Source organism: Thamnophis sirtalis, unplaced genomic scaffold, assembly GCF_051295495.1.
Source record: "Thamnophis sirtalis isolate CommonGarterSnake01/CBP01778 unplaced genomic scaffold, rThaSir2_p1.2 scaffold_14, whole genome shotgun sequence".
Lineage (NCBI taxonomy): Eukaryota > Metazoa > Chordata > Lepidosauria > Squamata > Natricidae > Thamnophis > Thamnophis sirtalis.
Window position 1 is genome coordinate 49508987 of NW_028261394.1, and position 12757 is coordinate 49521743.

A 12757-nucleotide genomic window follows, 5' to 3' on the forward strand; every position below is an offset into this window, starting at 1 on the left:
CCCAACACCGTTTTAATTCCACTGAATGTAAAAATTAGGATACCAGTGATTATATGTTCCAGTTTCATTCTCCATTTTAGTGTTGGTAAGCTAACAGAACCAGAGGAAGCAACTACAGCTTCTTTGATTCTTTCCATTAAAAAATCTACTCAGATTTATTCCATTCTGATAGCACCAGGTAATGCTGTATTCAGAAATTGCTTTCATTATATTACAGCCTGCAGCAGCCTAGCCCATGAAGCAAAGCTAAAGAGTTTGTTTTCATTGTTCTGTTTACACCATTCTGCATTTCACTCCTAGCAATTAGTTCCCCGTCCATCAACCTTCAAGTAATTGTTTAATGCAGGATACTTGACTTGGGTGGGAGTGAGATTTGGCCTGGCAGCAGTGCTTGTGAAAGATCAGTGTCCTTGTTGTGAACAGTGAAGAGTGTGACAAACTTCCTAAAAAGGGAAATGATATTTTGAGATATGCTGCCAGCAGTGTCCAAATGACAGGAAGTAGACAGAAACCCTCTTTGAGAGGGGTGGGCGGTTTAGAAATACAAAATGTAAACAAATAAGTCCACTGTGCTCTGCCCTGGCCATTCTCCATTTGGAATATCCCATCCAGTTACAGGTGCCACAGTTCAAAATGAAGCAGGTTCTGAAGAAGGCTCACCAAGATAGTGAAGAATCTGTAAACCGGCCCTTTGAGAAGAGTTAAAGGATTTGGGCATGTTCGACAATCAGGAAAAGACAACCAAGATGTTTGTAAATTGCCCAGAGTGGCCACTGGGCAAGTTGGGTGGCAAGCAAGCAATATAAAGCCTTCAAAGAGCGGAAGGATTGTCATATAGAACAAGTGGACTTTCTTCTTTTAATAATTTTCTTTAAATATATTTCCAAAAGAATAAAAGCAAAGCATCGAAGAGTAGAGGGAAAACTATACTCCCAACGTGACTGAAACGAGCACTGAGCTCGCCACGCTCCCAGCCTTGACTAGCCGCTCCCTGACGGCGACGCCAGGCTTTAGGCAGCTCGCTCGGCGGGGGATCGGGCCGGCGCCAAACCCGCCAGACCACCGAAAACCAGGGTCGGGTCCCGCCTCCTCCGGGCGCCGGGACGACGCCGCGTTCTTGCTTTGGGGGAGGAACCTTTATTCCGTCTTTGGTTCCCGCCGGAACCGGTCCGGTCCGCCCTCCTTCCGGCCTGGGCCATGTGGGACGCCGACCAAGTGGCGGCCCTTTGCTACCGCCATTATGAAGCGCGGCTGCCGAAGCAGGGGAAGCCGGGCCGCGGAACGCGCGAGTGGACTGAGCTGGCGGCGGTGGTGCGGGCGGAGCGAGCGGAAGGTGGCGGGTCGCCTCCCGGTGAGGCCCCGGGCAGGGAGTCGAGGGGGAGGGCGGGGCGGGTGCCCGGCCCGGGAGGCCCTGCTGTTCCCCCGTCGCGTGACCTGCTTTTCTCCCCTCAGCCCTGAAGGAAGTCGTGGCCATGGGAACTGGCACGAAATGCATCGGCCAGTCCGAGATGAGGGAGACGGGTAAGCGGGGCTCGGTGGGACGCGAGGGACTCGCGGTTCCTCCGGCGCCTTCTGACCCGGCCGCGCTGCTGCTTTGCAGGGGATGTCCTCAACGACAGTCACGCGGAGGTGGTGGCCAAGAGAAGCTTCCACAGGTAGGTGCCAGAGAAGTCGGGCTGCCTGAAAAGCCGTTTGGGAATAAGGCTGGTTGATTCCTAAGGGAGCTGCCCGGAGGAGCAGCCGGGCGTCATCTGAAGGAACTCTGCCCAGCTGCCTCTCCATTCCTAGACGAAGCCCGCTTCTTTTACTCCAAGGGGCTTCAACCTGGCTATCTGTGTGAAGGCCTCTTGTTCCTGCAGAGATTAGATCCTGAGCTAAACCTGTTTTCTCCCAGCTTCTGGCAATCGCGCTAACATTTTGGATTCTGGCTAAGGTCTGTCTGTCTGGGCCAAATACCAAACTATCCTGTAGTTAAGCTGAGAAAGAGCATCTGACTCAGAGTCTGAGGGTAGGCTTGAATGTGGGCCTCCCCGGTCCTAACCCAACACTTGTACATCACAGCAACACTTATTATTTCCTACTTTCTTTTGAAGGGAGATTGATTTTCTTGCTGATGCTTTATAGGCAAACCTCAAGTCATGAATGTAATGGAGCATGCCAATTACATTCATAACTTGAGGATTTGATAATTGGAACTTGTTAAATGAACAAACCCCACCCCTCCACTTGCCAATGAATTCGTTAATCAAATGTACAGTCCGGTCACCTCAGGAAAGGGGAGGACCACGAGAGGGATGAGACCACAGCCTCTGGCCAACAAAGGCCTCCCCCGCACTCACCGAGAAGTCCCAGGCTCTTCCCATCCCTTGAGGTCCCAAGCTGCTTGGGCTCTCCTCCCCACCCTGTCATCGATCGCTCACCTTTGACACCATGTCCGAGAGCCCCACACTGCCCACAGTCACCTCCTGCGTGGCCTTGGAGGCCAGAGCCCATGTCCAGGCAGGCAAAGAAGCACCTGGACAAAGGCTCTGGCACCCAAGGTCATGCAGGAGGCAGGCGTGGGGCTCTCAGGCTTGGTGTCAAAGGAGCATGTTGCAGCGTCTCTACGGTCATTCGTAAGAGCGAACAACTACTGTGGTGCTGCAAGATAGGTGACTTTGAGACCAGGCCGTAAGTACTTTTGGTGGGGATGTTGTAACTTTGAACATTCATTAAGTGGCCGTTCAAGGAATACCTGGATTGGTTTTCTAAAAGTGATACTTATTGCAGGGCATTTTTAGGAAAGGTGGATTGTAGATGTAAATAAATATAAATAATGCCCCCAGCTACAATAATCGTCCTAAGTTATTCTTGGCAGTTACCGAATTGTAGTGTCAATTCTTTCTGGCCGAAAGAGCCCCCTCCCTTGTATTTTTCATTAATTAGTTTACTTGTCTTTTTCTTTTCAGCAGCAAAAAACAAATTTTCATAAATATTTAACAAAGTTCTGGAACCATATTTCTCTCCTGTATTTTAAGAATGGTGATTATTCTGTGCCTTCTAAGGATTCTATGCTCTTGCCCATCAGGTATCTTATTCATCAACTTTGGCTAGCTGCTGTAGGTCAGGAGCCTAACATTTTCACCCCTGGAACCGAAAAAGGGAAATGGCTTCTCAAACCGCTTATCAGCTTTGTTTTTTTCACCAGTCGCACACCTTGTAGGTATTATTGGAATAATTTCATAGACTTTCTTAGAAGTCTAGAATTGCTTCTCTTTCTTTAATTGACTCCTCGGTAGGCGACTTAGTACTGCTGCATTTTATTTGAGTATATGTTGTGATGGAAAAAGGGAGTTAAAGTTTAGGTAGTGGAAATACTCAGTTTCTTAATGGGACAACACAATGGACTGCTGGAGAGATCATGAAAGTTATTTGGATCAGTAGTTTACTTTGATAAGTCACCTCAAAAACTTCTCAAGATCACAAAATGGGAAATGCCTTTACATTCTCTGTATGGAAAGACTAAATATCTTTTTAAAAAATTAAAAAATTATTGGCTGATGAGTTTTTAATCTGTTGCAGATTAGGGGTCCTTGGTGCCCTCTGAGCTTAGTTGTTTTCTTGTAGACATTTCACTATCCAAACTAGTGCAGTGATGATGTTACCTGGTTTGGGTAAGGAAACTTCAAGAAAACAAGGTCAAAGAGCACCAAGGACCCCTCACTTCAACCCTGAGCCTCAAAGATTCTTTGTTATCTATTGTAAATAAAACGCTGTTGCTTTGATAATTGTATACATCATTGAATAAATATATGCAAAGTCCAGACGTAGAGATTCAAATCAATTTAACTATTCCAATTAACATATACTTTGTTTGGTTATGAAATCACAGAATCATTCAAACGAGAACTAGCCCTACAGCTAGTTTCTGGTAGATCCACTTCACTTTGTCTTTCTAAAATTTCACTGATGCTTGCAGATAATGTAACATTTTGGCTCATTATACATACTCTGGCTAGAAGACTTGTAAATCTGCTCATAGAAAGTTAGTGGTAGTTCCAACTCAATTGTTATTTATATTTATAATACTGTATTACAAATAAAAGCAGCATGGTAGTATATTCCTATTTACCGTACTAGAGGATATTTTTGTTTCTCTGCTTTTATTTCATGGAATTTAATAATGAAGGGAAATTGCTTAGGTTTCTCAGGAAATTATATAGGTTGGTCTCTTACCAAGACACCATTGTTTATCATTAGATAATTGTTCTCTGATGTTGAAAATATGTCTCTTCAATTCTTTAAGTTGTATACTGTTTTTTGTAGGTGGGGATGGCTCCATTATCCCAATGGTGGAAATGGATGCCCAGCCTTCTTTGCTCCTGAGCCCAAACAAAGAACTCAGAATGGGCAGCCGTGACTGCAGGGCACAAGAGAGCTATAAAAGAGAGATGGAAGAAAAAGTCACTGGTTCCTCTCCCAAGAAACCAAGAATGGATGATAGCAATTCTATCAATAATTCAGAGTTCTCCGCTGATCACCTTAGAGGAACCCAAATAGTGGACCTGCATAGAACGGGGGCCAAATGTGTCCAAGGAGAAACAACGGATTCCCGAAGGCCAGGCATTGAATATCATACTATAGGGCTTCTACGGATCAAACCAGGCCGTGGAGCCCAGACATCCTCCATGTCTTGTAGTGATAAACTGGCACGCTGGAATGTTCTTGGCTGGCAGGGAGCACTTCTGATGCATTTCCTTCAGCAGCCTATCTACCTGCCAGCCCTGGTGGTCGGTCAGTGCCCCTACAGTCGGGAAACTCTGCACCGGGCCATTGTGGCAAGGTGAGTGAGTTGTAACTAGGCGACAGCACAGTACTTTTGCGGTTCCTCTGCTCAATGGACAAGTACAACACGAAGGGATACCTTGTCCCTTTTGTAAATCCTCAGCATTGCAGTAGTTGTGATGGGATGGCAAGAGATGTAAACCGCCTCTTGAGTTTATGGAGATTATTCATGATAAAAAAGATGTGTGCACCCAGGCCTAAATTTTCTGCTTACTCTTATACTAGCAATGGATTTAATGGATTTGGAGAGAGGTTGTTTTCAAAAATAGGTCATCCTGGTAACTGCACTGGATGATAGCAATAGCAATAGCAGTGGACTTATATACCGCTTCATAGGCCTTTCAGGCCTCTCTAAGCGGTTTACAGAGAGTCAGCATATTGCCCCCAACAATCTGGGTCCTCATTTTACCCACCTCGGAAGGATGGAAGGCTGAGTCAACCCTGAGCCGGTGAGATTTGAACCGCTGACCTGCTGATCTAGCAGTAGCCTGCAGTGCTGCATTTAACCACTGCGCCACCTTGGCTCTTAACGAAGGGGACGATATTTTTCAAGATTTTTTTTACTTTGTCCCAGCGTGTATATAGAACCTAAATCTTGGCAATCTGGTAGAAAATAAATGAAACTTAGCGCAGCTGTTTAGCTTCTTGTTAGCACAGTCTGGTTTTTCCTCCCCTTCACTCTGGCGAGGAAGCAATAAAAGGAACAGTCCTAAGCATCCTGAATTTGGAGAGGTCTTTATATTGCAAAAATGTGCAATTCATATTAAGCAAATTAAGACTCTGTTCATGTTTTATTTGGCTATTGCTGTCTAGAACAGGGGTAAATTAATTGCTGAGAGACAGGTTCTTTTTCTTGCTTTCTGCTTCTCCCAAATCTGCTGCTGCTTCCAAGATTTAACAAGAATGGCTTTAATAATCCCACAACTCTTTACAGCTTTAAGGGATAGAAACCTATTTAAAATAAGCAAAGGACGAAAGCAGTACATCTCAGATCATTGACAGGCTCACTTCCATTGCCATAATTTAAACTGCTGTGTGAAACACATGAATTGGCCTAACTTTGATCTGCCTCTCTGCAAAATTAGCTCTGAATGCAAAATCTCCTCTCTTCTGAGGATTCCTTTACACTGATATAGGGGACGTAGCCAGAATATGTTTGCTTTTTTACACCAAGTGGATGACCTTTGTTATTGCTGAATGAAGGGCGAGATTGGCAGTAAACAAGCCCAACATATGGTAAATAAATAAATATGACATTATTCCTCCCCTCCTTCGTAGGTGTCATCTAGTCTCACGTTTGCCAGAAGGTTTCCATGTTCATGAGTTGGAAATTCTACAGTCCCAGCTAGGTTTCATCCATAGTCGTGAAGCAGCCAAGTCTGGCCATGTTCTGGGACAAGGAAAGTTAGTGTCCTGTGGCACAGGTAAATATCACGGAAGGAATCTGAAGGGGGCGAATTTGTGAGAATTCTTTTTTGCCCTTTCACATCCTTTCTTATTAAGATAGGTTGTGGTGAGCTGGTATGTTGTGGGAACTGCATCAGAGATGCAGCAACGGCAATACCGGGCAGCAACAAAATACACCCACTCCTCCAAAAAGGCTTACCCATCCTAGCCAAAGGCTTGGGCAAAGAACCAAGTCTTTAAGGGTCCTTTGAAATGCCAATAGGGTGGGAACATTCTGGATTTTGGGGGGGGGGGGACTTCGTTCCAGAGAGCAGGTGCTATGGCAGAGAAGGTGCACTTTCCGAATCCTGGCAGATGGCATTGTTGAATTGAAGGAAACTAAATTATGCCAAGCCAAATCTATTACTGTAGCAGTTCTAATAAAAGATCACAACAGGCGGGGAGATAGGCGACCCCTCACATAGGTGAAGTCACAGTCAGTTCTGGGAACTTCAAAAGGATCTTGGAAATCGGCAGTTATTCTGAACCATTCTAGTGAATAGAATCGGGTGGGGAGTCTAGATCTTGAAAGATATCATGACAACAGTCAGATAAATAAAGCTTAAGCCCAGGCCAAGAAAATGGTTTACAAAACTTCCTAGGCCACCCCCTTAATCCTCATGAAGATAAAAGAGGGAGGAAGTAAAGCACATTGAGACTTGCAAAACCTATTACTGCAGCAGTTCTAATAAAAGTAGCTTCATGGCATCTACTTTTTAGCCTGGTATTTGTAGTACTTGCCAATTATGAGAGTGACTTCTAAGCCTGCTTTCCAAGAAAAGGGTAATGTGAATCTCATGTAAAGTTATAAGAGAAGCTGATGATCCTTGGACACTGTCCGAGATGGGGTGTACCTTGAAAACTATATTAAAGATCCTGTGGAAAAGGTTAATTCTGGTAGGAGACACTGTAAGAGTTGCAGGAAGAGACTTCTGGAAAAGCTGGTGAAATAGGAGATTTCATGAACGGCAGAAGCAAAATCATATTGTGGTCGTCAGTCTGAAGGGATTGTTTTGCAGCAATAGAGAGATAGCATCTGTTTCTTTGAAAACACGGTAATTTCTCTCTCACCCCGTTTTCCAGCTATCAGTTGGAGTGCCGTCGCAGATCATCCCTTAGATGTCACTTCACATGGTTTTAGACAAGGGACCTGCAAGAAAAGGATTGGGAGCTTGACATCCAGGTACATGTGCCTGCTGGATCTAGGGATTCTGCCTGGATCCCTTTATGTGGAGGGTGGAGTTCACAGGGGTAGGGGTGTGTGTGTGTATCGGCAGGAGGTGGGTGGAGATTGGAAGATCACTGCCCCCCCCCCCCCCCCAAAAAAAAAGGATTTGAGTAACTCTGGTTGTCAATACTTCATCCTGGGTCTCTTTTGGGGGGAAAGAAACTATGAATATTTGCTTATTGTTTAGTTTCTGGCAGAATTGCTTGAGGGTCTTATGTGTGGTAGCACTGTATCTGACATTTACAACTGATTTTAAAGCATGGCCCTGAAAATCCATGTTATTGGACTTAGAGAGCTTCAGAAATTAATATTAGAAAATTGCAGAATAGTTTGTTTTTAAAAATGCCTTCCTTTTCTCTTGCCCCTGCTGCTCATACTGTTCCAGAGGATCACCTGTGGGCAATGTTTTAGCAGCCAGGGACTCCCTGATTTTTCCTCCGATTTTTGTAGGGGCATGACTTGAACTCTTAATGTCACCAGAGTGAATACCGCCAATATTTGGAGGTAAATTTAGGAGCACATTTTGACCCCTTAAAACCCACATTAGGGGAAATAATGGTGTATGGGATTAGTGGAAGTATGTTAAGGAGATGAAGAGACTTACATTTCTGTTTTGGCCCTTAAATCTTCTGAGCGAACAGGGCTGAATTTTTCAACTGGTGGTGGAAGTGGATGATCTGGGGAATGTAAAATAGATGGCGTCCACATGTGGGAAGTTGTTTCCTCTGCCTCTTATAAAAGAATTGAAAAACTGCCATCACCTTTGCAAAATGTCCTAAGAAGGGTTAGAATTCAGATTGTGAAATTCTGAACAGTTTATGAGACTGCTGTATGAGATAATTAGATGCAATATGATGAGCTTCTGACTAGGCTGTGGTCCACTTACTGATGATATCCTGAAGTTTTGCCAGCAACTGTGGCTGGAATATTCATAAGTGAACGTGGTCTGCTTTGTAACACTTGTGATTGGTGCTGGCCATGAAAGTCTGCATCAATATAATATATAGATTAGTTGATTGATTAAAGAAACTATAAATGCACTCTTAGTATTCTTTGTCCTTATTTGGTGATTTTGGATTCAAGTTATAGTTATTAAATATTTGCTTGACAACAGATGGATTTTTAATTTCCTGTTGTCTGTGCTGACATTACTTTGGCATGTCATGTGTCTCTTCTTGCCAACAAATTCCTGTCTGCCTCAGATCTGCCTAGAGAGCGATGGAAGTGTCCTTGTTGCAGTTCGATAGAACCAGCCACTCGGATGGCAAAATGGGGGATTTTGGGGTTGACTGAGAAAAAGCAGAGTTTGGAACAAATAGTTTAAAGCCTTGCATGAGCTTACAAGTGACTTTTGCTGACCGTTTTCTGGAGGAGGGGATAAGCCATGCTGATTGTATGGTGATCACTTCTTCCTAGGACAGTCATATAACAGATTGCAATTACCTCTTCCCACATGGGTTTTATTTATGACAATTAATAAAAGTGTACATTTAATAAGGAACAAATTCACCTGACCGACACCACATGTATGAATTCCTGTCTGAACTTTGCAGCTGTAAAACCATTTGTGGTAAGGTCTAAAGTCATTTGGGAGCGTGATAAAGCAGCAAGGAAGAGTGTTTATATGCCTTTGTGTTGCACTTCGTGTTTTTTACTGGCAACTTTACAGAAGGCAGACACTAATAATTAGCTTTGAGAGGACAGAATTTGACCTGGAAGATGAACTAGGTAGTAAATTTTATAGGATGAACCTCCATCTGATCACTAGGAGGAAAGCTTTTTGGTACATGAATAGTGGAGAAGTGCATTTTTACTGCTTAGAAAATGAGTAGAGTTTGTAAGTACTGTAGGGTTGTAAACAATCTGTCAATCAACATACGCAGCCTGTGAGTGAGCATCAAAGGGATATTTTGTCCCAAAGGTGGCCATTCTGGAGAGGGTTTTCGTGATTGCTAACGGTTAATATATTGCCTTGATGACTCATAGTCAATTGGTAGCCATCCGCAATACCTACGGTTGACACTGAAAGTGTTACAGCAGAAGTTGTATTTGATGCATACAAGATTTATCCACCAGCCAGTATCATAAATGCAGCCTTCAATAACAAGACAACGGTGCATATTGGTATGATGCACCTGATATTGGATTATGAACTATGAAGTTTAGGAACAGTTTAAAAATAAAATCAGCAGTGATTAAATGAATATATTTCGTTAAAGCATTCAGATACTGCATTCTCTTGTAATCAGCCAGCTATGCCAGTTTGATTCAACATCAATTCTCTTGGTAGCCGGGCATCTTGCAGAAAAACACAAATATTGTAATAGTTATTGTTCTGGTCTTTTTCTATGGGACTTTGCCAGAAAGTATGTCTGACTGAAACTTGCTCTGCTGTTAATGACAGGTCTCGAATTTGCAAGGTGGAACTTTTCCATGCTTTTCTAGAAGTGGTGGCCAGCATTCCTCTGAAAAACCTACCAGAAACTCTCACGTAAGACTTTTAATTCTCCCAGGACTTGTTATCTTATCATACCACCTTACTCTCTTCTCAGATCATGGTCATTTCATGGTTTCTTTCCCTCCTATTCATTGCATCCAGTTTTTGGTTTTCCACTGCTGTGCATTGCATGTTTTACTCTGATGCTCTTTGTTTGCTGTTTTGAACGCAAATGTGCAAATGAGGCTTTAAAGATCAGCTTCTTTATACTGAGTCTTCCCTGTTGGGAGTGCTGCTTTGCCTCATTCCCATAGCAGCCTGGCTTTTCCTGTCTCCTACCACCCCAGATCTACCTATTAGAGCAGTAAATTCTGAATGACAGAGATTGATTGACCCTGGGTATGACGGAGTGACAGTGCATTCCTTGTGAAATGTTGGTCAAGTGCTACTCCTATTTTCACTATGCCTGCCTTTTTCAAAAACATTTTTCAAAACTATCACTTGTCCTAGGCACCATTTCCATGATGAGCAGGCAGCTGCTTTCTGCTTTATATTTGCACGAGATTAGATGAAATCTAAACTACCAAAGATAAGAGGATTTTGGGTTTTTTCTGCTACTCTGAGAAGGCAAAGATTATTATTTTTTTGGTAGTCCTTAAAGGTTGACAACTGCCACTTGGGTTACAATGGCAGGGCTGAAATTTCCATCGCTAAGCAATGTGGTAGCAATCCTGGTTCTCCCCATTGCCATTATTAAGCAAGGACCTTGTGTGATGGCAACTTGCAGTTTCATGCTGGCTTCCAAGAAGCAAAGTCAGTGGGAAAGCTGACAGAAGCCACAAGTCCCAGCAACTTGCAAGCAGGCTGCTGTGCGGACACATTATGTAGTGCAGGCAAGAGCCATACAGCTAATAAAATGTGAACGTAAACAAATATAAATCAAATAGAGAGATGAGTGAACATATGCCAACCCCAACACAGCATTCTAAACATTAGTTTTGATTTTCAAGGCATTCCTGAAGCGAAGGTGTCATCTGGATTTCATAGGAAGTTGGGCACGGTATCCCAGAAAAATACTCCTCTTGTCCTTTCCTGAATTTTCTGCTTCATTCCTACCTTGTATGAGGGAACCAGATAGGGAGAATATACTGAAATATATATAGCCCTGAAGGTATCTGCTTGTCAAACCATATAGGACCTTTGAAGGATCCTCTGCTGGCATAAGTCTTCACAACTTTGCATTCGCGTAAGACGGGCCAATCATTTGGCAAGCAGCTCAACCCAGCCTCTCCAGGTTTGATATGTTGCTGCATAGCTCAGGCAATTCAGGTATTGGTGCCATTTCTTTGGGGTAGCAAAGACCAGATCTTTTTAGAGCCTTTCTTGGAACATGCCTCTGTAAGAGAGCCCAGAGTGTCAGCCAGAGTTGCTCATGCGCAGGGACTGTTTAAGGGACAACAGATATTATAGTAGCAGACTTGTCTACCTAACTTGTCTATATCAAATTTATATAGCCGCTCATCTCACAAGAAGCTTAAGCTTAAACCCTGGTGGAAAGCTGGAGGTTTTATTGTGCAAGCTCTATAGGGTTAACATGTTTAGCAAATGTTCACCTGGGTGACTGCCTCACGGGAGGGCCAGTTCTGCCAGAACCAAATTAAGTATTTGGAAAGCCTCGGTGGCCCCGTGGAGAGGTGGTTGCTTTTCTTCCCAAACTTTTGTGAAACCGAGCCTGTCATTGCCCACCTGGTTTCTTTGTAAGGCAGTGAACACTCGCCCTGGAGTCAGGCCCAGAAGGCAGAACTGCTGCTGAGCTTTTCCTCCTGCATACAGTGACATCTTTTAGCAAACGGATGGCTGCAGCTTTTGGCAAGGCTGCTACGAAAGGGAGGGTTGAATGTTTGTCCAGCCACGCCTTGAGCCGGAGAGCAGAGGAGTCCATCCCAAGTGTCATTTGCTCTCTTTAGAGCCAAGGGACTGCGGACATACTGGGAGTACAAAGAAGCTGCTGCTTCATACCAAGAGGCATGGAAGGAACTGCGCAGCCAGGCCTTTGGTGCCTGGGTGAGGAATAGCCGCCATTACCAGTACTTCACATGAAGAAGGAACCGAGTGACTGTCTATCACTTACACATCTCTCAGCTTTGGCACAAAATGCTCCATCATTATTATTATTATTATTATTTATCATAGCCAATACTAAGAACAGCGTCAGTGCTTTTGGTACTATTCCTCTGAAAATGATGTTTTCCTCCAAAACGCATTGGGAAGATTTTGGAATAAAGTATATATACCCCTTTCCTTCTGGTTGACTGAGTCTTTATATTCTGTTCGTGTATGGAAATATAGGGTGGATTTTTGTTGATCCACAATTTTTGATGAAACTCTCTTGAGGCTACATACATCCCCATCCTGAAAACAGGACAGAACATTCTGAATTTGGAAAGAAGGCATATACAGCTAATAATAATAATAACCTCCAGCCCCCACCCCTTCAATATATACTCCCTGGATTGTTCTTTCCCCAAGTCAGTTTTTAGAATATAATTTTGGACAGGGCCTTAATGAACTGTGACCACCATTGTACCATCCTGTACCATTTTACTGCCACTGTGATAGTAACATGGGATTGTAATAGGGGATGTTCACCGAACTTATCAAGAGGCTGAAAATTTCAGAGTTGTGATAATTTTAAAGACACTAACAACATGAAATGAAACAAGTGCTCCAAAACCTCCAAACTCAGAAGCCGTCCCAATCTCAAAGTGATATGCAGAAGGATACTAATGGTGTTAGATAGTGACAGATTTAAGGAAGATGAA

At 43.6% G+C, this 12757-nt stretch overlaps 1 protein-coding gene across 4 annotated transcripts; it reads left to right on the forward strand.

Moving 5' to 3' along the window:
* Nucleotides 1-1181: 1181 nt before the first annotated feature.
* ADAT1 (adenosine deaminase tRNA specific 1) lies at nucleotides 1182-12235 on the forward strand. Of its 4 annotated transcripts, XM_087728745.1 has the most exons (10): nucleotides 1182-1351; nucleotides 1453-1521; nucleotides 1601-1655; nucleotides 3068-3198; nucleotides 4306-4822; nucleotides 6103-6248; nucleotides 7354-7453; nucleotides 8684-8801; nucleotides 9901-9989; nucleotides 11903-12235. In XM_087728745.1, the coding sequence occupies exons 1-10, from the start codon at nucleotides 1198-1200 to the stop codon at nucleotides 12033-12035; spliced, it is 1512 nt and encodes a 503-aa protein (XP_087584871.1). In that variant the 5' UTR covers nucleotides 1182-1197; the 3' UTR covers nucleotides 12036-12235. The 4 variants fall into 4 exon arrangements, with proteins under 4 accessions (XP_087584871.1, XP_013909994.1, XP_087584870.1 ...); XM_014054519.2 differs by lacking the exon at nucleotides 8684-8801 and having other exon boundaries at nucleotides 1183-1351; nucleotides 9903-9989; XM_087728744.1 differs by lacking the exons at nucleotides 8684-8801; nucleotides 11903-12235 and adding an exon at nucleotides 11131-11894 and having other exon boundaries at nucleotides 1183-1351; nucleotides 9903-9989.
* The last annotated feature ends 522 nt before the right edge of the window (nucleotides 12236-12757 follow it).

Excerpts from the sequence above, each read along its gene's own strand:
- ADAT1 (XM_087728745.1), top strand. The coding sequence starts at position 1,198 with ATGTGGGACGCCGACCAAGTGGCGGCCCTTTGCTACCGCCATTATGAA. Across the intron at positions 1,522-1,600 it reads GTCCGAGATGAGGGAGACGG|GGGATGTCCTCAACGACAGT; the intron begins GTAAGCGGGGCT and ends GCTGCTTTGCAG. Across the intron at positions 6,249-7,353 it reads GTTAGTGTCCTGTGGCACAG|CTATCAGTTGGAGTGCCGTC; the intron begins GTAAATATCACG and ends CCCGTTTTCCAG.